At 44.0% G+C, this 27,512-nt stretch overlaps 1 protein-coding gene across 4 annotated transcripts in view; it reads right to left on the reverse strand.

Annotated features, from left to right (window-relative positions):
* Positions 1-27,512, reverse strand: part of ST7 (suppression of tumorigenicity 7) — a 124,064-nt gene that overhangs the window by 79,596 nt on the left and 16,956 nt on the right. Inside the window, exon 1 of one of the 4 annotated variants that reach the window (XM_073651910.1) lies at positions 666-1,065. The exons of the other annotated variants lie outside the window; for them this stretch is intronic. Coding sequence (XP_073508011.1) covers positions 666-687 — 22 coding nt within the window. The 5' untranslated portion in view covers positions 688-1,065. Of the gene's footprint in view, positions 1-665; positions 1,066-27,512 lie in introns of those variants that run through there. 4 annotated transcript variants of the gene reach the window in all.

The following is a 27,512-nucleotide window of genomic DNA, read 5'->3' on the forward strand; positions in this document are numbered from 1 at the left end:
ACCCGTCTATTAATAAAGCTGTGCAGGGGAATAGAGTATGGACAGATGGTAAATGCGCAGCACATCTCACACCACACATGACCCCTCCATACATAACACAGCGTGCCGCTATACGACAGGGGAACACGTGTGATGCATATTCTTTGTGCGGTCACATACTGACAAGTGGCGGCTCTATAGCCAATGGCTTGTAAATCGCATACTAAACAATCTCACCGTCAGTAATGGCAATTCTGTCAGGTTATGTAATATGCACAGCTGGGCACCATGTACGATGGAGGCTACAACACATATAAAAGCCATCATCCCCTAACAGACTAATCCACCATTTTACTAATAATGCATTAGGAGACGTGGCCACCCTGCATCCATGGCCGGGCAGCTGTCAGGATCAGCCTTGTTATTTCTGCTATCCTTCATCCCCCTGACAGACAGGCAATGCCGGAGATAAAAGCCACATCCAAAGATGTATCCATTCGGGCTCAGAGGAATCACTGACATGTCTCTCTCCGTCAATATATTCGGGAATAAACGTCGCTTCCCCATTACTTGCTCTGCGGCTAGGAAGATGAATCCTAAATCAAATCCAATATATGTAATCACAGCTAACCCATCCTTCACAATAATTCAGAATGAGAGGAAAACGCGAGGATTCATTTACTTACATGAAGATTCTGTACCAAACATGGCTGGCCTCAGATCCGGGCTTAATAAATTAGGATGAAATGATGGAGGTAGTATAGGAGGCTTTTACACAGCAGGGTTCATGAAGCCAGACAATGCAGCTCCGGCTCTCCAGCTGCCAGATACCTTCCTCCAAAGCTGGAGGCTGCAGAGCACTCTCACCCAGACAGAAAGAGCCCTCCTGATGGAGCAAAATAATCATCAGCTTCTATTTTCAGTCCAATGGGCAAGCGAAGGCCAATATGGTCTCTTGTATGATGCAGTGAAGCAGAAATAGGTAGCAGAAACCAGATACTGCAGTCCACAGCCCTACTCTCTCCTAAGACAATAGCACAGCTTATGCACACACTGGATGACGTCAGGACACTGCAATGACCGACTGCTGTTAACCAAAGCCTAGGAGGGGGCTCGCATAAAGCAGAGTAATTCAAATAGGAATTCCTTTGTCACCAAAGCCACAATGAAAAGGAGACATCCCCTTTCTTACATCTTGCACAGCAGTGAACGGAGGGTAGCCTTGCACTTGTACATTCAAATAAGCATGAAGAAATGTGGTGCTAGATCGGGAACGCACTACGTGCAATTATTGCCACTTAGAATTCCAGATCCATTCTATCCAAAGTGAGAATGAAGCCTTCACATACTCTTCATCCAAGAAACTATTCAAAATCTGTGTATGTATGTATGTATGTGCGCACACACACACACACACACACACACACACACACACACACACACACACACACACACACACACACACACACACACACACACACTGTATGGACAAAAGTATTGGCACGCCAACACGTTGCACCTGCAGAAGCCTTCACCCATAACTATAAGTATGGAGTTGGTCCCTCCTTTGCAGCTAAAACAGCCTTTACTCTTCTGGGAAGACTTCCTATGAGATTTTGGAATGTGTCTATGGGAATTTTATCCCCATTCATCTAAAAGAGCATTGACAGGTCTAACCCTGATGTTAGAGGATATGATCTGGTTCTCTGGCTCTGTTCTAGTTCATCCCAAAGTTGTTTGCTGGGTTTGAGGTCAGGGATGTGTGGGCTAGTCAAGTTCTAACACTCCAAACTCACCCAAAAAGGTCTTTATGGACCATGCTTTGTGTACTTTGGCACAGTAATGCTGCAACAGAAAAGGGCTTCCCCAAAATGTTCCCACAAAGTTAAAGAATACAATCGTCCAAAATACCTGGGTATGCTGAAGAATTAAAAGGGGTTATGCTCTACTGGCAAGCTGAGCTTAATAAATTCAGGAGCTTAATTAAACTAAAAACAATGGATCATCACCTCAAAGTGGTACCGTTCCATTGACTTCAGCGGCACTTTTCCAGAAGAGTGGTGTGACCTGTGTCACGTGCATTCTGTAGCCAATGAGCTTCCACTAATCAGCTGCAGCCTTCATTATTCCATTAGAGTAGAGGTCCGCCCTGACGGAATATTGATAAGCTGCTGGAAACAGCAGCGTAGACATTGCTGGAATGGTGTGCACACAGTTTTAATTTTTATTAGGAGTCCTGAATTGATTCAGCTACGGCTGTCCAGTAGTGGACAGAACCTTTATGATTTCCCTTCACTTGAACAAATGGGCCACAGCCAATCTTGAAAACCACCAAAGCATTATCCCTCCTTCACTAAACTTTACAGTTCGCACAATGCAGTCATACCAACGTCCCTCTGCCATTCGCTTATCCTAGACTCGTCCATCATACTGCCAAATGAATGCGATTCGTCACTGCACAGCAATATATAGAAACTAAGATACATGCAGAGATATGCTGTACATCTTAAATATAAAAATCTTCTTGGTCCTGGAATAATGAATATGTATACACCATTGAATGAGTGCTTTTAAAAAGGGAGCCTTTCATGTCCAATAATGCTATTAACTTGCAGACACATGGTTAATAGCTTCATGAACGTCCCGCAGGCAGTACAGAAAGTGCGGCACTCAAGAGAAAATTAACTATTTCTCCCGGGAACCGCCAGCTTTCAGTTATGCAGGTGTGGCCCAAGTGGCTACAGTCACCTTTCATAGCACTGAGAACGGCAGTGCATAGCTTTATGCTTGTGGCACGCCTCTAACTGAAAGCCAGCGGCTCCTGGGAGGAATAAAGTTAATTTTCACCCAAATGCTGCACTTTCGAGAGAGAAAAAAAAAAAAAAAGAGAAAAAAAAAAAAAAGAAGAGGAGAGAAAAAAAAGGAAGAGGAGAGAAAAAAAGGAGAAGAGAAAAAAAATGTTGTAAAGGCATTTTTATTACTTATTGCAAAGTCAAAAGTTTATACACACTTAGATTACTATGCCTTTAAACAATTCTGGACTGCCCATATGATGATGTCATGTATTTGGAAGCTTCTGATTTGGCAACATCTGAGCTAATTAGAGACACACTTGTGGATGTATTTTAATGCACACCTGAAACACACTGCTTCTTCGTGTAGCATCATGGGAAAGTCTAAAGAAATCAGCCAAGATATCAGGAAGAGAATTGTGGACTTGCACAAGTCTGGTTCATCCTTGGGTACAATTTCAAGATACCTGAAGGTGCCTCGTTCATCTGTACAAACAAGATGGGAATGTCCAGCCATCATACCGCTCAGGAAGGAGATTGCTTCTGTGTTCCAACGTACTTTGGTCCGACATGTGCATATCAACCCAAGGACAATAACAAAAGACCTTGTGAAGAGGATGGCGGAAGCTGGTAAGATTTTGTCAATATCCACAGTGAAACGAGTACTGTATCAACATGGGCTGAAAGGCCACTCAGCCAGGAAGAATACATTACTCCAAAATAAACATAAAAAGCCAGATTAATGTTTGCAAATGCACACAGGAACAATGACCTTAATTTTTGGAGACGCGTCCTGTGGTTTGATGAAACTAAAAATTTAATTTTTTGAGCATAATGACCATCATTACGTTGGGAGGAAAAAAGGGAGAAGCTTGGAAGCCTAAAAATGGCATCCCAACTGAAACATGGGGGTGGCAGCATCATGTTGTGGGATTGTTTTGCTGCAGGAGGGACTGGTGCACTTCACAAAATAGATGGGATCATGAGAAAAGAAGATTATGTGGCAATACTGAAGCAACATCTCAAGACATCAGCCAGGAAGTTAAAGCTTGGGCTGAAATGGGTCTTCCAAATGGACAATGACCTGAAACATACTGCCAAAATGGTAACAAAGTGGCTTAAGGATAAAGTCAATGTTTTGGAGTGGCTATCACAAAGCCCTGATCACAATCCTATGGAAAATTTATGGACAAAGCTGAAAAGGCAGATGCCAGCAAGGTGAACTACAAACCTGGATCAATTACACCAGTTTTGTCAGGAGGAATGGGCCCAAATTCTGACTTGTAGAAGGATATCCCAAATGTTTGACCCAAGTCATTCAGTTTAAGGGCAATGGTACCAAATACTAATGAAATGTATGTAAACTTTTGACTTTGCAGTAAGTAATAAAAATGCTTTAAAACATTCTCTCGCTTTCTATTATTCTGGAATTTGGCAAATATTAAAAATGATGGTAATCCTAATTGGCCTAAACCGGGAAAGGTTTATTCTGATTTCATGTCAGATATTGAGAAAAACATGCATATGTGTCTTTTTATATAGTGTATGTAAACTTCTGGTTTCAACTGTCTCTGCAGGTTATTGGTAAAATCAGACACGTCGTCAGGTTAAACAATTTTTGACTGGATGTTCACAAAAAGGAAAAAAAAAAAAAAAAAAAAGAGAAGGAGGCACACAAATAGTAATACATTATCTATTTTATATGTATCAATGAATACAACAGTATGGGAACGATCAGACTAAAAGACAGACGCCAGGAATAAACTATGGTACCACAGTCCATACAAAGTGACCAAAAAGATCTCTCTGATGCAAGAGGCCAGAATCCCCCGTCCAGTTAGAATTAAAAGGTGATAAAACTAGGCTGCACATCAGGATTATCCTTCATATACTCTCTTGGTTAATCACAGGCAAATATCTATCAGAGTTCTTAGTGCTGATGAAGCAGGTCGTAGAGAAAAATTAAAATCCATTCAGACATCTCCAGGGAGGGGACATGTTCCCCTCGCATTGAACATATGGGATTAACTATAGCTGGGAAGTGAAACTAAGTGACAGTATATCTAGGGGAGAGGGAAACTAATTATAACTGAGGAAGTAGAGAACTAAGACTTCAACCTCCATTGAAGCAAGAACCTCCAGCAGTAAATTACAGCAGAGAAATGCTTTTTGAGAAAGACAGCAAGTCTGAGATTCATTTACGCAGAGGCAGAAAAGTACCTTACCCAGGGATAGGACTTCCTTGAATCAAAGAACTGTTTTGAGACTTTGGGGTTTTGCATCAATCCAATGTTTATGGGAGATATATTTTCGGTGTCTTTGCGAAGGAACGAATATCACGCATTCACTCACATCAACATATGGCCATTAGAACCCGTCCAACTTAGTATAGGTCCAAAAAGATAAAATCACGATCGGAAACATGACAATATCCATCAACTGGGACCTCCAGGTGCAAAGATAAGCAAGTTGGGGAACCAGCCACCATTTGAGCTCATCAAGAAGGGGGGGGGGGGGATGTGGGCATAGCATTGAACTAATAAAAATGAAAGTTTGGATCCCTGTCCTTGTTCATTCTGAAAGACCTAAGTTCACTGTGAGAGTTTTCCATTTTCACAATTGGAGTGCTTCACTCGGCTAAGCTGAGCCATTTCCATGACATCAGGTTTAGTAATTTTTCTTTCATTATTCCTTTTTATTTCATGTAACTGTACATATTGCATTGTTTTGTTCCCATTTTGTATCATCTTTGTATTTTTTTTTTATATTAATACTGCCTACCTTTCTTGATTAAATATATAAAATTAAACAGTTCTGTTCCTGTTGCTCTGTAAACCGCACCCCTGAAGCCATACGCTACCTGTAACGGGTGTCCAGTCGGCCTGTACAAATAATTGGTGGCGGCAGCTAGTAGTGGTTCCTTTTTTCTTAGTGTGGAACTGGCATTGACCTTACGAGGGGGGTATATGCATGTATGCATATATAAATATACTGCTCAAAAAAATAAAGGGAACACTCAAATAACACATCCTAGATCTGAATGAACTAAATATTCTCATTGAATACTTTTCTCTGTACAAAGTTGAATGTGCCGACAACAAAATCACACAAAAATCATCAATGGAAATCAGATTTATTAACCAATGGAGACCTGGATTTGGAGTCACCCCCAAAATTAAAGTGGAAAAACACACTACAGGCTGATCCAACTTTGATGTAATGTCCTTAAAACAAGTCAAAATGAGGCTCAGTATTGTATGTGGCCTCCATGTGCCTGTATGATCTCCCTATAATGCCTGGGCATGCTCCTGATGAGGTTGCGGATGGTCTCCTGTGGGATCTCCTCCCAGACCTGGACTAAAGCATCCGCCAACTCCTGGACAGTCTGTGGTGCAACGTGACGTTGGTGGATGGAGCGAGACATGATGTCCCAGATGTGCTCAATCGGATTCAGGTCTGGGGAACGGGCAGGGCAGTCCATAGCTTCAATGCCTTCATCTTGCAGGAACTGCTGACACACTCCAGCCACATGAGGTCTGGCATTGTCCTGCATTAGGAGGAACCCAGGGCCAACCGCACCAGCATATGGTCTCACAAGGGGTCTGAGGATCCCATCTCGGTACCTAATGGCAGTCAGGCTACCTCTGGCGAGCACATGGAGGGCTATGCGGCCCTCCAAAGAAATGCCACCCCACACCATTACTGACCCACTGCCAAACTGGTCATGCTGAAGGCAGCAGATCACTCTCCACGGCGTCTCCAGACTGTCACATGTGCTCAGTGTGAGCCTGCTTTCATCTGTGAAGAGCACAGGGCGCCAGTGGCGACTTTGCCAATCCTGGTGTTCTGTGGCAAATGCCAAGCGTCCTGCACGGTGTTGGGCTGTGAGCACATACCACCTTCATGGAGTTGGTTTCTAACAGTTTGTGCAGACACATGCACATTTGTGGCCTGTTGGAGGTCATTTTGCAGGGCTCTGGCAGTGCTCCTCCTGTTCCTCCTTGCACAAAGGCGGAGGTAGCGGTCCTGTTGCTGGGTTGTTGCCCTCCTACCGCCCCCTCCACGTCTCCTGGTGTACTGGCCTGTCTCCTGGTAGCACCTCCAGCCTCTGGACACTACGCTGACAGACACAGCAAACCTTCTTGCCACAGCTCGCATTGATGTGCCATCCTGGATGAGCTGCACTACCTGAGCAACTTCTGTGGGTTGTAGAGTCCATCTCATGCTACCACGAGTGTGAAAGCACAACCAACATTCAAAAGTGACCAAAACATCAGCCAGAAAGCATTGGTACTGAGATGTGGTCTGTGGTCCTCAACTGCAGAACTACTCCTTTATTGAGGGGGTCTTGATAATTGCCAATAATTTCCATCTATTGTCTATTCCATTTGCACAACAGCATGTGAAATTGATTGTCAATCAGTGTAGCTTCCTAAATGGACAGTTTGATTTCACAGAAGTTTTATTTACTTGGAGTTATATTCTGTTTAAGTGTTCCCTTTATTTTTTTGAGCAGTGTACAATGTTTATATTCTCCATGCGTTGGAATCGGAAATGTATACACTATACACGCATAGTGTGTTCCCTAATAACTGGCCTAGTAGTGGAAGCAGCCACAGCCTTGTCCATCACTCGGTCAAATGTGTGATTTTCATGACAATTTGAGGCAGCGGAGTTGTGCTCCACTGAAATAAAATGGTGACAGTGGTGAGATGTGCGTGATCTCCCTGGTGTAATTCCGGATAAACTTGTAACAGCGGTGGGATCTGTGCTCCTCCCCCCCGGCAGTTATCCTGCACAACTGGTGGCAGCAGTGGGGTCTGCGTGATCCCCCCTGGCTGTTGTCCTTGACAAAGCACCCCACCCTAAGATTCTAAAACAGGGGATATAATTGTGATTATATTAGGAAGTCTTTAGTTTGTTTTCAGAAAAGGTATGATCAATAGACCATATGCTTCTGGCCTTCAAAAATTGTCCTACAGGAATGGCTGTTGATTTGTGGAAAATGTAAGGAGGTGGCATGTAGAAGGGCATTCGTTGCTGGTATATTTATATATTACACACACACACACACACCTCTCGCTCTCTCTCTCTCTTTGGTACCAAGTGTATCATTTGCCCTTGTGATCAGCAGATCAAGAAACAAAAATTGGTTTGCTTATCATGCCAGTAAGCATGCAGATTTGCTACACTCTGGTGAGATCACACATAAAAAAAGACCTCAAAGTTTTAAACTTAGCCAAACCTCCTGACAAAACCCAGTGTTGGTGAAACGTGTATCAAGGTGCCAATGTGCCCCCTTTCTGCCCCCCTCTTATGCTTCCTTTCTAGGCACATCATGTTTCAATTACAATTAGGCTGGTCTTTTCTTGTTCCCTATATTTCACATGAGGGTCCTTTATTTTTTGGACTTCCCTTAGTTTTATGTGATTGCAGGTTTTGTCTTAATCACATTTATTATTAAACATTTCTATGGGTCATTTTCAGCATATTGTTTATCCAATATTATTCGGATTGTGCTCAGGTCCCGATGACCCTTAGGGTCATTCTATAGCTGTGTATCACATCAGGAATATCTTTGGTCCCATCAGTTTATTCCTGGTGTCTCTCTTTCCCATACAGTTTATGTAATTTTTATGTACCGTACCTATGAATAAACTTAGTAATATACAAAATAGTCAATATGTCTGTGCAGAGTTTTTTTTCTTTTGGGAACATCCAGTCAATGGTTAATATTGGCCCAATTTTAATTTTTAGACTTATAATTTTCTAAAAGCAATTTAATATATGATGGAGTTTATATGTAGGTTGGTCTTCACTTCATGGTACAGTTGCTTTGGTTCCCAAGCACTTCCACCTTTCATACCACTCACCACTGATTGGGACTATTTAGTAGGGAGGACATTTCATGAAACAAAATAATTAATTAATCACAAGCTGAGGCATTCCACATGCCAAAAATCCCTCTCCAGTGACTAGGAGATTTCTGGTGTAGCTCACCTCTTCATGAATCAGGAGTACACCCCCTCATCAAGACCGGTGTGAACAACACCAACCTTGAATAATTGGACCCAAAGTTCATAGTGTTGAAGTGGCCTCCAAATTAGAGAGATCTAAATCCAATTGAGCATCGATGAGATGTGGTGGAGAAACAAAACTGATCCATTGAAGTTCTACTTTCCAAACTTAAAGAACACCATCTGGAGTCTTCTGAAGTCCATGTTTTGGCAGGTCAGAGTTATTTTGGCACCAAGAAGGGGACCTGCCCAGTATTAGGTAGATCGTTTTAATGTTATACTGATTTAGAATGTGGGGCAGACACAAAGTTTATTCCAATTTTCTAGTGCAAAATTTTTTACTTTTGGCGTTTTCACACCAGTCTTGTCCAGCTCCGCCAATATGGGCAGAGCTGGGACTCGGCAATGCCCTCCCATAGAAGTCAAGAGTAAAATTTCTGGCAAGGTGCATGCCGCTTATAAGTTGTGCCTGATTATTTAAGTAGCAGGTGCCTCTTAATGAATTTTGTTTCTCTTACTTCTCCACACTCCTGATTAAGGCTAGCTGAATTGGACCTTATACTTCACGTATACTTGGCTGTTTCCATCTCTCCTATAGATTAGGACGTCTGAAAATGACTATTCTCTGGGCTTGTGAGGGGCAATTTCTCTAAGGCTTAGCAAATCATCTAAGGCAGTTAAGATACAAAAACATCCATCTAATGTTGTACTGCAAATTATTAATTCTCATCTTATTTGCATTTCGGAAGATTCCATTTCACTTGTTGTAAATATTGAAAATACAGTGCCACACAGTGGCCAAAGTAATTTATACGACAGGCTCTATGTCAGCTTTCTAATGCTACTCTAAGCCCATCTTTCTTTGGTATATGAGTAGCTTCTTATTTCATTTCAACAGCAGAAACTGTCAGATTATACAAGACTACTGATGCAAATCTTTGCTCAAAATTTGTTAGAATAAGAAGCATTAACACCAAGTGTTATTTTGACAGTTGTGCAAACCACCCTCGGGGTGAAGCGGGTTAATGAGAATCTGTCAGTAGGACATTAATGACCAGGCCAAGTTTTACAATTGTGACCACTGTCATTTTATGAGGTAATTACTCTGGAACGCTTCAACGGATCCCCCTGATTCGGAGACTGTTTTTTCGTGACATATTGTACTTCATATTAGTGGTAAAATTTCTTCAATATGACTTGCGTTACTTTGTGGAAAAAAAAAAAAACCACGGAGATTTGTAGAAAATTTCACAATTTTCAAAAATTTGAATTTTCATGCCCTTAAATCAGAGAGATATGTCACAAAATAGTTAATAAATAACATTTCCCACATGTCGACTTTACATCAGCACAATTTTGGAACCAAATTTATTTTTTTCTGTTGGGAAGTTATAAGGGTTAAAAGTTGACCAGCGATTTCTCATTTTCTCAACAAAATTTACAAAACTTTTTTTTTTTTTTTTTTTTTTTTTTTAGGGACCACATCACATTTGAAGTGACTTTGAGGGGCCTTTGACAGAAAATAAAAAAAATTTGGGTCTACACTTGTGTATTTTCACAAGGGTAACAGGAAAAAAAAAAAATGGACCCAAAAATTTGTTGTGCAATTTCTCCTGAGCACGCCGATCCCCCATATGTGGGGGAAAACCACTGTTTGGGCGCACGGCAGGGCTCGGAAGGAAGGAGCGCCATTTGACTTTTTGAATGTAAAATTTGCTTCAGTAATTAGCGTACGCCAAGTCACGTCTGGGGAGCCCCTGATGTGCCTAAACAGTGGAAACCCCCCACAAGTGACACCATTTTGGAAACTAGACCCCTCAGAGAACTTATCTAGATGTGCAGAGAACACTTTGAACCATGTGCTTCACAGAAGTTCATAACATTCAGCCGTAAAAGAAAAAAAAAAAAACAAAAAAAAAAAACAAAAACACATTTTTCCCACAAAAATGTTTTTCAAACCCCAATTTTGCATTTTTGTAAGGGTAACAGAAGACATTGCACCATAACATTTGTTGTGCCATTTCTCCTGAGTAAGCCGATACCCCATATGTGGGGGAAAACCACTGTTTGGGCAGGGAAGAAGAACTGTGACTTTTTGAATGCTGGCTGGAATCGAGAGCGGACGCCATGTCGCGTTTGAAGAACCCCTGATGCGCCTAAACAGTGGAAACCTCCTCCCCCCCAAGTGACATTTTGGAATTTTTTTTCTTTTTGTAAAAACCCGATATGATTCTGGTATCGCTGTAATCGCACCGACCCGAAGAATAAAGTCGTCTACTCACTTATACCGGACGAGGAATGGCGTAAAAAATAAACTCTAGGGTTAGGGTTGGGATTTTTTCAAAAGTAAAGGAAAAAAAAAAAAACCTGACGATATGGCGACTAGTGTTGAGAGCAAGTGCTCGCTACTCAAGTTTGCATCGGGTGTTGGGGGGTATGCACAGAGTATCGCGGATGCTCAAGTGACATGCTCGATTCTCCGCCCCAGCCATAAAAACACGCGGGGATTGCCTGCCATCAATGGGCAATCCCCGAATGGCTTTTTTTTGGGTATCTTACAACTGTGAAACATGCAGGGCAGGGACTCGAGCAGCTATGATACTTGGTGCATACCAGAGTACCCGATGCAAACTCAAGTAGCGAGCACTCAAGACTAATGACAACATTAGGTCGTCATATTGAATATGCTATCAAATTCTGTGTCGTACCTCTGGGTTCAAAATGTTCACTATACCCTTTGCTAAAATTCCTGAGGGGTCTAGTCTCCAAAATGGGGTCACTTGTGGGAGGTTTACACTATTTAGGCACATCAGGGGCTCTCCAAACACGACATGGCATCTGCTAATTATTCAAATAAGTTTTACATTCAAAAAGTCACAGCGCTCCTTCCCTTCCGTGCGCCTAAACAGTTTTTTCCCCCACATATGGGGTATCTGCGTGCTCAGGAGAAATTGCACAAATTTTGGGGTCCATTTTTTCCTGTTACCTTTGCAGAAATAATTTGGGCCTAAGTAACATTTTTGTGAAAAAAGTTAAATGTTCATTGTTTTCTTCCACATTCCAAAAATTCCTGTGAAGCACGTGAAGGGTTAATAAACTTCTTGAATGTGGTTTTGAGCACCTTGAGGGGGTGCAGTTTTTAGAATGGTGTCACTTTTGGGTATTTTCTGTCATAAAGGCCCCTCAAAGTCACTTCAAATGTGATGTGGTCCCTAAAAAATGGTTTTGTAAGTTTTGTTGGAAAAATGAGAAACCGCTGATCAACTTTTAACCCTTATAGCTTCCTAACAAAAAAATTTTGGTTCCAAAATTGTGCTGATGTAAAGTAGACATGTAGGAAATGTTATTTATTAACTATTTTGCGTGATATATCTTTGATTTAAGGGCATGAAAATTCAAATTTTGAAAATTGTAAAATTTTAAAAATTTGCCAAATTTCTGATTTTTTCACAAATAAAAGCAAGTCATATTGAAGAAATTTTAACACTATAATAAAGTACAATATGTCACGAAAAAACAGGTCTCAGAATCAGTGGGATCCGTTGAAGCGTTACAGAGTTATTACTTCATAAAGTGACAGTGGTCAAAATTGTAAAAATTGGCCTGGTCATTAACGTGCAAACCACCTTCAGGGGTAAAGGGGTTAATATCTGCGATCTGATCTCTTATTTCAGAGAAATTCACATTTTTCTTGTAAATGAGCTGTTCAGGGCTATGGGCCAGACATGGATCCCTCAGAGAATCTGCTTCTGGAGCTTATTTTAAATGAAAAGGGACAGTTACCAGTCTGAACCTTTTAATAACTGACAGTCTGCTCTCCTTATTTTACAGCAGAGCTGTATGCGATCATAACTTTACAGTACAGCAGTGCTAAGCTTTGTCTCATTACAGACCATTCTACAGCAGCGGTTCTCTTCACAGTGCCATTAGCTCAGCTGTGCTCCCTTCCCTCCCCACACTAGCTGCCTGAGGGATGAAAGCTGAAGAAATGTTAATTGGAATCAGGCACAAATCTGCAGAAGAGCTAACAGATCTGTGAAAGGACAACTGCAGAAGTACTTGCAATGAGACAAAGTTCAGCTCTGCTGTACTGATCTAATCACCCACAGCTCTTCAGTGAGATCAGGAGACCAGATTGTCAGTCATTACATGTTTCACACTGGTAACATCCTCTTTCATTTAAAATGAGCTCTGGAGGCAGATTCTCATGTAGACCATCGTCCTGCCCACAGTTCATTCAAAACGTGGATTTCTCTGTAATACAGCATTGGATTGCAGATATCAAAATATAATTTTACTGAACTTTGTATAACCTGCAGACCTATATAGATAGATGGCTTAAGAGGGTTGATCCAAATGATTGATGCTCTCCAAGTCTTTCAACTATGTTAACAACCTGCTGTTACCTGTACAACAATCATTCTGGAAGCTATAGACATGTCAGGGTCATTCAGACTGTCACTATAATTATGGACTCCAGTTTTTCCACCTCTCTCCATTTATCCAGGTATAGATCTTGATGCATATAGACTGAAGTCGGCTGAACCTGTCAATACTTGAAGAGGAATACAGGTAACAAAGCTTCTCAAAACGCTGCAGAATTTTTCACATGGAAACTGACTTGGGATATAGATTTTTAAATACACTGGATGTGAATTAATAATGCAGAAAGAGCAAAGTATGCAGATTTTGCCACAAATAAGAGTAAAAAAACCTCCACACAAATAAAGGTAGTTAACTGTGAAAAAGTTCCATTTCAAGTCATTATTTAAGCTACAGTATATTGGGTACTAAATGGTATTGGGCTGTGTTCCCACATTGCGCTTTTTTCAAAGTCATAACAAAGACAGTTTTGCGGGAAGAAAAAAAGATGAACAAAAACAAAACAAAAAAACGCCATATACCACACACACGTCTGTCCTGTTCACTTAGAAGAGTCTGTCACCCCATCAGAGCAACATGATATAAAAAGGGCAGAGACTCTGATTCTAGCAATGAATCTTTTATTGGACCCCTTGCTACTTTTTTTTTTTTTTTTAAATAAAATCACTGTTTTATCTGCTGCTCTCGGAATGCTGAGCTGTGTATAACCCCTCCCACACCACTGATTGGCAGCTTTTTGTGTACACTGTGCATAGGCAGAAAGCTGCCAATGGTGGAGGGGGGGGGGGGATTATATAGCGCTCATGAACTTGAAGAAATGCATGACAGCAGGGTTACTAGACCACCAAGAGGATGGTCTTCAGGGTGAGGATCTTTGGAGAGACGTCCTGTAGGGGCTCGAACGGGTCACTGGTAAGTGTTTTCAAGACCAAATTTAGGTCCCAGGATGGAACTGTAAAGGGACCGAACCTTACTTGCTCTGGCACAGGGCTTGATAAATATAGAGACCCATCTGTTCCCAGCCAAGTTACAATTATAGAGCACCCCCAAGGCACACACCTGAACCTTAAGAGTCCCGGTGGCTAGACCCAGGTCATGCCCCTTTTGCATAAACTCCAGGATTCCTTTGATTGGAGGCTTGTCTGATAACGGGGCATCTATAAAACCTAGGAACTTCCCCCAGACTCTGTTATAAGTTTTAGTCGTTATTGGTTTCCTACTACCCAGCAGGGTAGAGATTAACCCTGGTGAAGACCCCTTCTTACTTAGTAGTAACATCTCAAATTCTACGCCGCAAGATGGAATCCTCTGGCTTGGGCATGGAATACTGGTCCCTGAATGAGAAGGTCCGACTTCTCTGGTAGAACCCAGGGATCTGAAACCGACATTAGTCAAAGAAGGGAGAACCAAGGCCTCTTGCGCCAAAAAGGGGCTATAAGAATTACCCTTGCGCCATCCTTCCGAATCTTCCTCACCACTGCTGGAACCATTACTAACGGGGAAAGGCATAGGCCTTCCTGAACTTCCAAGGAATCTGGAGGGCATCTACAGCATGGGGATTTTCTGCTGGGTTTAAGGAACAGAATCTGTCTACCTTCCTGTTTGCTCTTGTGGCGAACAGATCCATGTCTGGTTGTCCCCATAACTGAACAATCTGTTGGAAGACCCCCGGGTTCAAGCTCCACTCCCCCTGTTTTAGGGTGTGGTGGCTGAGAAAATCTGCCCTTACGTTTTCCACCCCCCTTATGTGAAGGGCACTGAGAGATGGGAGGTGTTGCTCTGCCAGATGTAGGATTCTGTCTGCCTCAGCCATCAGGGAGCGTGACTTGTTCCCCCTGGTGATTTACATAGGCTACTGTTGTCTGGTTGTCGGACCTGACCTGGACATGGTAACCCTGAATGTGAGGAAGGAAGCCCATCAGTGATTTCTCCACTGCCCAAAGTTCTTTTAAGTTTGAGGATGCCGCCATCTCATGGTATGCCCAGTGACCCTGTACTGAGAGCTCTGCTAGATGACTCCCCCCATCTGGCACCGCTCGCATCGGTTGTAATCACCCGATCTACTGGTCTGGACCACTGTACGCCTGAGGTCAGATTTTTCCTGTCTGTCCACCATGAAAGGGAATCTACAGCTTCTAGGGAGAGAGAACTTCCTTTCTAAACGCCCGTTAAAGGACCTCTGCGCTGACAGGATCTCCCACTGAAGAAGTCTCATATGCCCTTGAGCCCATATGACTGCTGGGAGACAGGCCGTCATAGAGCCCAGGAGGGACATTGCCTCTCTCAGGGACATCACTGGAGACCGCATGGCTTTCAAGACTAAATCGATTTTGTGAACTTTGTCTTCTGGGAGGAAGCAGGCTTGGAGACGAGAAACAAGGATTAGACCTAGGAAAGTTTGAGTCCTTGAGGGGGTTAATTTTGACATTTGGGTATTTACCAACCATCCTAGCTGTTGCAACACCGCTGTGACTTCTAGAAGTTGACTGGAGCAGTGGACTTCTGATTTCCCCATTACCAAAAAGTTGTCTAAATAGGGAACGATCACTACGTTTTTGATTCGTAGAAAGGCTGTTACTTCCGCTATTAATTTCATGAATATTCTCGGGGCAATGGAGAGGCTGAAGGGTAGGGCAGTAAACTGAAAATGACTCAGCTCTTTCTGAATGAACAGGGCTACTCTCAGATATTTCTGGTAGTCTGGATAAATTAGGACATGATAATATGCGTCCTTCAAGTCTATTACTGCCATAAAGCAACTGTGGTGCAAGACCTTCACTGCCGAGCTCACTGACTCCATCTTGAAAGTCTGGTTCTCTATCAACTGGTTTAGACTCCTGAGGTTGATGATGGTCCTTAACCCCTTTACGACATAGGGCATATTAGTACGTATCTGTGCCCTGGGCCTTATGGACCAGATACGTATTAATACGCCCTATCTTTAATGCGGCACCGCGACCGAAGTCGCGGTGATAGCATTAAAATTCCGGTGCCATCTTACCTAAGGGTAGATAGCGCCAGCATCTCGGGGAGGGGGAGGTGGCGCCGCCCCTTCACACCCACGATCGCTGTGATTGGCTGTTCAATTCTGAACAGCCAATCACAGTGATGTGCAGCCTAGGATCGGTGCTCCTAAGAGCACCGATCCTAGGCTGTTGCCTAGTAACCCCAGGCCTCTCCCCAAACTGCTAGGATCGGTGCGATCGCCGATCAAATCGATCGCACCGATCGCAGAGGGACCGCGCGGTAACAGGGAGGTCACGGGGCGGTGACCGGCTTGTGACCTGCCTGTCACCTCCCCATGACCCCCTGTGATGTCAAAGAAGCCCCAGCCAGCTCTGATTGGAGCGATCGATAATGACATCGATCACTCCAATCAGAGTACCAGAACACAGGTGACAGGGCGGTCACAGGGCGGTGACCGGCTTGTGACCTGCCTGTCACCCCCTGTGGTGCGTGCCCAGGCCCCAGCCATCTCTGATTGGTGCGATCGATGTCATCATCGATCGCACCAATCAGAGTACCTGAAAGGGAGGTGACCGAGTGGTGACCGGCCTGTGACCTGCCTGTGACCACGCTGTGACCGCCCTGCAGATCCTCACACTTGGTGAGGATTTCTACAGAGCAGTCACGTCTGATCTGCGCTGTTCTGGGCCTTGTAGTGCCACAGAATCTTCTATTACACTACAAGACCTTTCTCCTACCTGCTCCAGTCGCTGCAGCTGCTCCAGCATCCTGCTGCGGTCTCCAGGGTCCAGGATCTCCTGCACCGGCATCCTGCTGCTGTCTCCAGGTTGCTGGGTCTCCAGCTTCGGCGTCCTGCTGCTGTCTCCAGGGTCCTGGGTCTCCAGCTCCTTATCCTGCTGCTGCGGATCCTGCTCCAGAGCCTCTTCCAGAACCTGCTGAAAGAAGAACAGAGAAGACTTTGGTAAGTCCATCTCTGTTCTCCCCTCATCCACCCCTCTCCCCCCTCCTTTTACCCCAATCCCCCCCCCCCCCACAGTTTTTTTTTTTTTTTCGTGCGTCCTGCAGCAGCCGAGCGCTGAGCAGTGTCTACGTCACTGATCAACGTCCGTGCTCGCTGCTTTTCAGGACTTTTTATTGTCCCTGTCAATTCTCACCCCCCCCCCACACCTTTGCACCACAACCACGCACACACCCAGCAGCTGCCAAGAGTTGATTGGTGACATAGTTCACCGATCCGCACTCCTGCTCGCTGTTTGCACCACCTACGGTAGTTCCTTTTTTGCTCTTTTTTATTTTCAGAAAAAAAAGTTCACACCAAGCACACTGACACACACACTCTAAATAAAGTACTAACACACACGCGAAAAAAAAAAAATGTCCGGCTCATCCCAAACTCGCTATTCAGCGGAGGAGGCATACGCTATTGTTGCCTCCGACACTGAGACTGACAGAGGGCGATGATCCCACATTTCTTACTTTTCCAACACCTCATTGTCCTCCTCTTCCTCCTCAGGTGCTGCTCGACCGCCCCGCAGTCGTCGCAGGAGAGAAGATGTTCCAGCGCTCCCCACTACTGACCCCATATGGACCTCGCCCCTTGAAAATTTTGAGCCACTGATTCCTGATTTCGTGGCGGAATCAGGAATCAAGTTTGACACCACTGGCCTCACAGAAATAGACTTTCAAAGTCTTTTTCTCTGAGGATTTTATAAACCTCATGGTGGGCCAAACTAATTTGTATGCTCATCAATTTTTGGAACAAAACCCCTCTTCATCATTTCTAACTGGTCTCCTGTAGACGCAGAAGAAATGATGACGTTTTGGGGCCTGGTCCTTCATATGGGGTTCCTGAAAAAAACAGAGGTTCGGCAATACTGGAGTGTTGACGTTTTGTATAACACTCCAGTGTTCCGAATGGTCATGACCCGGACACGTTTTGAGGCCACCCGCAAGTTCTTGCATTACCAAGATAATGCAAGGTGTCCTGCACGCGATGACCCGAACTTTGATAGTCTTTTCAAAGTTCGGCCGGTCATCGAGCACTTCAACAACAAGTTTCGTGAAGTGTACGTGCCCCAAAGGAACATCTGCGTGGATGAGTCCTTAATTTCTTTTAAGGGGCGGCTTGGATTCCGGCAGTACCTGCCCAGTAAAAGGTCCAGGTACGGGATCAAGCTGTATAAACTTTGTGAGTACCTCAGGGTACACTCACAAGTTTAGAGTTTATGAAGGGAAGGACTCCCGGATTGAACCCCCTGAATGCCCCCCTGTTCTGGGAGTGAGTGGGAAAGTTGTGTGGGACTTGGTGCACCCACTGCTGGATAAAAGGTTATCACCTGTACGTGGATAACTTTTATACAAGTATCCCGCTCTTCAAGTCCCTCTCTGCACGACATAATGCAGCTTGTGGTACTGTCCGCAAAAATCAGAAAGGTCTCCCAAAGACGCTAATTGGGCAGCGGCTCAGAAGGGGTGAGAGTAGAGCCCAATGTAGCGACCACCTGTTGGTGGTCAAGTACAAGGACAAGAGGGATGTCCTTCTCTTGACCACCATACATGGTGATGGGAGCACCCTCAGCACTGTAAGAGGTTCCACTACACAGGTCGCCAAACCAGACTGTGTAGTGGGGTACAACAAGTACATGGGGGGAGTTGATCTCTCCGATCAAGTCCTCCAGCCGTACAGTGCTTTGAGAAAGGCCAAGGTATGGTATAAGAAGCCGGCTGTGCACATTGTTCAGATGGCAAAGCACAACACTTTCCTTCTGTCAAAATGTGCAGGCCAGACTTCTACGTCGTACCTTCACTTCCAGGAGACAGTTATCAAGGCCCTGATATTTAGCAGTGGTGGCGGAGCGGGACCCCACTACTTCTGGAACTGAAGGACCTCGAATTGTACCGGGCCAGCATTTCCCGGGGCAGATCCCTCACAGCGGAAAAAAAGGTAAGTCACAAAAGAAGTGCCGAGTGTGTTACCGAAGGGGAATACACAAGGACACTATTTACCAATGTGACACCTGCCCCGACAAACCTGGCATCTGCATGAAAGACTGCTTCAAAAAGGTACCATACTTCCATGGACTATTGAATTAATTTCTAACGTATGACAACCTGACGAACACTACACAGCTGACAGATGGTTCGTCAGGTTGTCCTACACAACTGGCGTATAACACTACATTATAAAATTGACAAATCAGGTATCCGTGCCAAAAAGGGGTCACTTGTTGGGCATTTCCACTGTTTAGGCACATCAGGGGCTCTGAGAACGTGACATGACGCCCGCAGACCATTCCATCAAAGTCTGCATTCCAAAGAGTCACTCCTTCCCTTCCGAGCCCTGACATGCGCCCAAACAGTAGTTTTCTCCAACACATGGGGTATCAGCGTACTCAGGAGAAATTGCACAACAACTTTTGGGGTCCAATTTCCCCTAGTATCCTCGTGAAAATAAAAATATTGCAGCTAAAAGAGCGTTTTTGCGGAAAAAAAATGTTTTTTTTTTTTTCACGGCTTTACGTCATAAACCTTTGCAAAACACTTGGGGGTTCAAAGTGCTCACCACACATCTAGATAAGTTCCCTGAGGGGTCTAGTTTCCAAAATGGGGTCACTTGTGGGGGAGTTCCAATGTTTAGGCACACAGGGGCTCTCCAAATGCGACATGGTGTCCGCTAACAAATTGGAACCATGTCGCGTTTGGAGAGCCCCTGTGTGCCTAAACATTGGAGCTCCTCCACAAGTGACCCCATTTTGGAAACTAGACCCCCCAATGCACCTATCTAAATGCATAGTGAGCACTTGGAACCCCCAGGTGCTTCACAAATTAATCCATAAAAATTAAAAGTAGTTTTTTTTTTCCCACTTTTACGAATCAATTTGTGAAGCACCTGGGGGTTCCAAGTGCTCACTATGCATCTAGATAGGTGCCTTGGGGGGGGGGGGTCTAGTTTCCAAAGTGGGGTCACTTGTGGGGGAGCTCCAATGTTTAGGCACACAGGGGCTCTCGAAACGCGACATGGCGTCCGCTAATTATTCAAGCAAATTTTACAATCAAAAAGTCAAATGGCGCTCCTTCCTTTCTGAGCCCTGCCGTGCGCCCAAACAGTGGTTTTTCCCCACATATGGTGTATCTGCGTGCTCAGGGGAAATTGCACAACAAATTTTGGGGTCCATTTTTTTCTTGTTACCCCTGCGAAAATAAAAAAAATTGGGTCTAAAGTAACATTTTTGTGAAAAAAGTTAAATGTTCATTTTTTTCGTCCACATTCCAAAAATTCCTGTGAAGCACCTGAAGGGTTAATAAAGTTCTTGAATGTTCTTTTGAGCACCATGAGGGGTGCAGTTTTTAGAATGGTGTCACTTTTGGGTATTTTCTGTCATGAAGACCTCTCAAAGTGACTTCAAATGTGATGTGGTCCCTAAAAAAATGGTTTTGTAAATTTTGTTGGAAAAATGAGAAATCGCTCGTCAACTTTTAACCCTTATAGCTCCCTAACAAAAAAAAAAATAAATGTTGGTTACAAAATTGTGCTGATGTAAAGTAGACATGTGGGAAATGTTATTTATTAACTATTTCGTGTGACATCTCTGATTTAAGGGCATAAAAATTCTAATTTTGAAAATTGCTAAATATTCGCCAAATTTCCGTTTTTTTCACAAATAAACGCAAGTGATATCGAAGAAATTTTACCACAAACATGAAGTACAATATGTCACGAAATCAGGGGGATCTGTTGAAGCGTTCCAGAGTAATTACCTCATAAAGTGACAGTGGTCAGAATTGTAAAAATTGGCCTGGTCATTAACGTGCAAACCACCCTCGGGGGTAAAGGGGTTAAGGACCCATTGTTTTTTTTTTCTTTTCTATCATGAGCAGAGGGGAATAGAATCCCTTCCTCCTTTGTGGTATCGGAACTTCGAGAAGGATCCGTTTTTCTACTAGCCCTAATATTTCTGACTCCAGGGCTATCTGTTCTTCCTGGACCTTCCTCTTGGGGGTAATCATAAAGGTCCGGCGAGGAATCTGGCTGAACCGTATCTTCAGGCCACCACTCACAATAATCAGAATCCAGGGGTTTGATGTTAATGGCTGCCCAAGCTGGAATAAAGCGGGAAATCCTCCCTCCTACCTCCGGCCTGGCGTCATTGGGAAGACTTTATATGTTTGGAGGACCGTCCTCCAAACATATAGCCTGACTCTTTCTTGGATTTGGACTCCCATCTTTTTAATAGTCCAGTCCCAGGACCCAAGGGAGCTGCCGACGGCGCTTCTGGAGGCTGGAACCCGGTGCACAGGCCAGTGCCCGTTCTTCTACACCGGAACAGACCCAGGTAAGTTTTCTTCTTTTCCAGCCAGGTTCCCATCAAGGACAGGAAACCAACTGAAGCGAGGGAGAGGTACCGCCCTTTTATTTCAGACGGTTTCCTGTCCTTGATGGGGCGGATCCCTCTCTCAAGGTGTGCTGTCATGGGTGAGGGGAAAAATAAAATGTGTTGCGCGCGCCCCCCCCCCCTCTTCTTTCAGCCACTGGGGGCTGCCATTTTCATATATTGGTGTGTGTCTGTACAGGATACTTAAGACACCGCAAATGTGGCAGGCCTTGGGCATAGGAGACTGGTCACGCTGACCAGTCTCCTACACTGCGGTTGCCTCCAGCTGTGACCTGGTCATGCCCCCTCGGCTGTCCGCATCACAGTTGTGGGAGGGGGGGTGGGGGCGGACACAGAGCCACGTATCTAATCCCATCATGTGTGATACAATCCCCAGAGCCATATATCTAACTTCCATAATGTCTTACAGCCCACAGAGCCTTGTATCTAATGTCCATCATGGTGGGATACAGCCCAAAGAACAGCGTATCTAATCCCATCATGTGCGATACAACCCTCATAGCTGTGTAGCTAATCCCAGTGCGTGATAAAGTGTGTGCATCTAATCCCATATTGTGGGATTGTATTTAATTCCACCATGTGATACAGTCCGCGTATCTAACCCTAGCGCATGATACAGCGAGTAGCACCAACTAATAGAATCGGGACTGTCAGCCGTCCTCAGTGACACTATCCATATGTCAGTATCACTGGCAGTCACCAAAAAAACGGTACCGCACTGTGATCCAAAACTTCATCCTCCCTTATCCTTTTGCAAATGCCCAGAAGGGGAGGGGAGAAGTGATATCACACACACACACACACGTGAGCAGACCCCGCCCACATTTACTGCAGTCATAATGTGAGCTAGCTGTACACCAGGTTTTCACGGCAAAGTTCAGCAGCTGCTCCTCCTTGTTTTTAAAAGTTGAAAATATCAAACCTCACCTTTTTAAATTACTATTCATATTTTATACCATTACATTTTTTTTTTTTTTTTTTTTTTTTAATTAAGACATTGCTGATAAAAAATTAGTTTTTGATAATAATCTTTATTTTTATTTAGCACCAACATATTCCGCAGCGCTTTACATACATTATCATCGCTGTCCCCATCGGGGCTCACAATCTAGATTCCCTATCAGCAGGTCTTTGGAGTGTGGGAGGAAACCGGAAAACCCGGAGGAAACGCACACAAACACATGGCACATTCCCTTTAAATTGGGTTAATCTGCAATAGCAGGCTCACACGCTACAAACTGCAGAGCAGAGCATTAATACAAAAGCCTTGGCCAACCCAAATTCAATGAATGAGTCTTGAAATTCCTTGCAGTTTAGGGCTTCCAAATTTTTCTCTTCACACTCACGAATGGAGGGAGTTTCTTCTTTTAGTGTCAGAAGTTTGAAATTCACAGAATGTAAAACAGGAATTTCATCAGAAGGAAGGTAAAAATGTTAAATGACAGTGACATGAAAATGAAGCCCAATGTATCAAAAATAAAAAAATAAAAAAAAAATGTAATAAATAATAATACTTTAATACCCGAACCACATGTATGAAAATGTGTCTGGTCAGGAACTGCAATGCATTTGTAAGAATCGAATTCTATACATTGATCCGTATGTGATCGGATTCTATTGCGCACACTCACACTTGAATGTGTGAGTCTCATCCGAAATAGAGGAGAATAATGCATGCTGCAATTTTTTTTACAGACATTTGGTCTATGTGAAAAACAAAAACAAACATTCAGCTGGGCTGTTCAGATAAACAACATTGGGGCTAGAGCCATCAGTGTGCTGCCAGATTTTTTTCATGGTCAGCACTCTGCCCAAAAAGGTACAGTTGTGCGAAAGTCGCATCATTGTTAACACGTGAGCTCTGGGACTGGGGCAGAATATATCATCAAGCTTTGACCTCATCCTCCTGCTGCTGGCACCGCAGGCAACAGCAAGTGCTCCATGAAGGAGTCGAAGATTAAGGCTGTGTGCCCACGTAGCGTTTTTCAAGCGTTTATGCTGCGGAATTTCTGCAGTGTAAAAGCTTGTTAAACGCTAGGTAATCCGCACCCCATGGTCCCCAAGGGGATTCCGCATGTTCTATGCACATGCTGCGGATTTTTCCGCAGCGTTTATGCTACGTACAAAAATCCGCAGCATGTCATTTAATTTTGCGGAAGCGCAGCGGAACTCCCGCCATTGACTTGCATTGAGACGCATAGAAACCGCGACTGTACATTTTTACAAGCGGCTTCTATGCGTCTCTATGTGCGGATGGTACCCAGTTCTGGAGGAGAGGAGACTCTCATCCTGACCTGGGTACCATTTGTACCTGTAAAAAAAGAATAAAATAACAAATAAAGTTTATATTCACCTGTCCGGCGTCTTCTCTCTGAATGCCGGCATCGCTTGAGGACCTGCGGTGACGTCACAGTCATGTGACCGCAGGCCCTTCACCGCTCTGTCTCGCGATATGCCGGCAGCCGGGAACCAGCGCTGCAGCCACGCTGGGGCCTCGGGGGTGAGTATAGCTTTAGTTGTTTTCATTTTTACGGTCACACTGTATAAATCCATGCTGTTTGCATGGATTTATATAGTGTGACCTAGTTGTCAAGCACTTTCCAAGTGATGCTATCGCCTGGAAAGCGCTTGTCAATCTGCATGTGGAAACGCATGTGGATCCGCATGTATTCTGCAGGAAAAATGCATGCACAATCTGCATGCGTTTTTTCTGCCAGGGAGATGCAGAAATGCTGCAGAAATTTTCTGCTTCATTTCTGCATCGTGGGCACATAGCCTAAATGTCCTATCAATTTGGATGAGGGAGTTGGTGTTAATATAAGGGCACAATGGGAGAATTGTGAAAGGGGGTACAGTATAGCAAGAGGCAGTGGGGTAGTGTGGGGGGATATTTTGGAGAGGGACTGTGTGTGTGTGTGTGTGTGTGTGTGTGTGTGTGTGTGTGTGTGTGTGTGTCGCGCATTTTGTATATGAAGCACAGCAATTATTTATTCAGGGGCGCAGCTGAAAACGGAGAAGAGGGAAGTCTGGAGAGATTAGCTCTGGGCATGAAATCTCATCATGGCGTCTGTACAGCTCGAAGGCAAAAGGAATGGGAAGGACTTCAATCAGAGAAGATGTCCGACTGCATGCTGTTCCTGCATGGTCCGCAGTCTGATGGCTGGTAACAACAACAACAACTCCCAGTATCTTTTTACCATTGCTAAGGACATACTGGGAGTTGTAGGATAATGCGGTACAATTGTATATGGGGCTGACCTCATAGGTCATTGATCGCTGTACTAAGCCTAGTGATGTATTCATGTACAGACAGTGGTTCTGGTGCTGCATTCATGTACTGAAGGTGGTTCTGATCTTGTACACATGTAGCAATCCAAAATGTGCTTCAAGGTCATGTTGAAACTTAAATCCTCAGAGTTTACAGTTTTTAGATTATGAGGACTATTTGGCAAGTTTCTGCTATAAAAACTCAGTGTTAGTTAACATTTCATTTTTTTTTGGAGCAGAATGTCTCCAAATCCTCCTAAAATGCTCAAAACTTGTTTCTGGTGAAACATTAATTTAAGAAATACTGTTTGTAAGGCTATGTGCCCACAATGCAGAAATGCTCCGGATTTTTCCTGAGCGTTTCTGCATCTCCCCTGGCAGAAAAAACACATGTGGATTGTACATGCGGATTTTACATGCGTTTTTCCTGCCAGGGAAAAGCGGATGTGAAGCGTTCTTCACATGCATTTCCACATGCGGGTTGACAAGCGCTTTCCAAGCGATTTTAGCGTCACTTGGAAAGTGCTTGTCAACTTGGTCACACTATATAAATCCATGCAAACAGCATGGATTTATATACTGTGACCATAAAGAATGTTTAAAAATAAAATAAATCTATACTTACCTTCCGATGGCCCCCGGAGTCTTGCTTCACTCTGTCCTGGCTGCCGGCACATCTCGGTACACTGAAGGACCTGCCGACGTCAGCGTCGCGTGACCCGTAACATGACTATGACGTCAGCGCAGGTCCTTCAGTCCATCGTGATCTGCCGGCATGAGAGGACAAGCGCACCGGGGACCATCAGAAGGTAAATATGACTTTTTTTTTTTTTTTTTTTTTTTTTTTTACAGGTTCTATGGTACCCAGGTCGGGAGGAGAGTCTCCTCTTCTCTAGACCTGGGTACCATCCACACATTGAAACGCATGGATTCTGCATGTGCTTATCTAGTGAAGCAGAAAACATGCGTTCTAATGCAAGTCAATGGTGGCGAAAACGCAGCGCTTCCGCAAAATAATTGGTAGTGCTGCGTTTTTCCCCGCAATGATAATCCGCAGCGGAAATTTAAGCAGCATTTGCACAGCACATGCGGATTATCATTGGGGAACATGGCAGGCCTTCTACCATGCGTTTAAGAGTTTCTGCAGCGTTTTTGCAGCTGCGGAAAAGATTAAAAAACGAGTCGTGGGCACACAGCCTTAGAGTTATGTGGTCATGTTTGACCTACTACTTGTTGCACAACTAGTACCCGATGTTTGTATTGGTATTTCCTTTTCAAAACTTAAGATAAATTAATGTTTTTTGTTTTTTTTTAAATAAATGTAAGTACCACTTTATATTTTTTGGGATTAGTTCAGTATGGCAATGCGGCCCTTGATGTCAGAAGTCAGTTTTTCATGTTCCATTGAGGTTTTTTACAGATGGAACGTATCCTGTGGGCTGTTCACATTTTTGTTGAGAAAGTGAGAAATGGTTCAAACTTGCTTATACAAGTCTATGGGTCCATGGGGGAAAAAACAAACAAAAAAACGGACAGCACTTGGGTGCCATCCGTGTGATGACCATTTGATAGTTCAACTTGAGGAATGACAAAAATTGCTGGAACTCTAATAGTAAAAACTGACATTGACTAACACCTGATGAAAATAACTCAGCATTTTGCATACAAGAAAAATCATTGGCACCTGAATGACCCTTTCTCTAGAATACCTTTGCCGACTACTTCTTGTCTTATGAAGGTGCGGAGCCCTGGCAATACTGTGCTGGTAGTGAGCGGCCCATTCAGCAGAAATTGTTCTCCAAACTAGCCAGGCAAATATAGATGTCAGACTAAATCTTAAGAATTTTAAAAAGATATAGAAAATCTATTTTTCAAGTAATTAAAAGATGATCTTTCAGGTCTATAAAACTAAGCAAGGAAATGGAGCAACCCACCATTTAACTTATAGCACTACTCCAGCATGTGTTTTGTTTTTTGTTTTTTAATTTTACCACTGGAGTGGTGCTTCTAATCTTAGGTCCCGGACTGTACTCTTATGCTCACCTGCCGGTGTCTTCACCCTTTATCACCGCCACTCCAGTCGGTCTACGTCAGTTTGTGACCTGCTGGATCACTCCAGTGTTTCATGGAGCGAGTCGGAGGTCACTCTTAAATGCAAGACAGTCTATGAGAGCAGTGTTCTGGCTCTTGAAGACTTGCATTGAGAGCATGTGATGTAACTTCCCACTTACATTCAGTCACAAGATGGTGCCGTGGGACCAAATAGGTGGCGAAAAAGGTGAAGGTGACGGAGGGTAAAGGCCCCGTCACAGATAGCGAGATCGCTATTGCGTCACAAACACCGTGACTTAATAGCGATCTCGCTAGCGATCTCGTTATGTCTGACAGGTAGCAACGATCAGGCCCCTGCTGTGAGATCGCTGATAGTTACAAAGCTTCCTGGACCATTCCTGGGTCGTTGCGCTCCCACTGGGCAGTGTGCATCGCTGTATTTGACACCTTATCAACGACCTCGCTAGCGATTCAGAACTGAGACACGTAGGCGTGCATAAATTGGACTTTTCCGCGCCCCTCGTCCCCGATTGGTGGTCGCTACAGCGTTCCCATTTTCCGCCGTGCATAAAGAAGGCAACAGAATAGCAATTCCATCCTTTGTTACTGACCTCGTGCTGGATTGCAGATCCTAACAGAATTCTCCGGGCTGTTGATATCCG

Source organism: Phyllobates terribilis, unplaced genomic scaffold (genome assembly GCF_046119375.1).
Source record: "Phyllobates terribilis strain yellow unplaced genomic scaffold, ASM4611937v1 Scaffold_11__3_contigs__length_659146591, whole genome shotgun sequence".
Taxonomy (NCBI): domain Eukaryota; kingdom Metazoa; phylum Chordata; class Amphibia; order Anura; family Dendrobatidae; genus Phyllobates; species Phyllobates terribilis.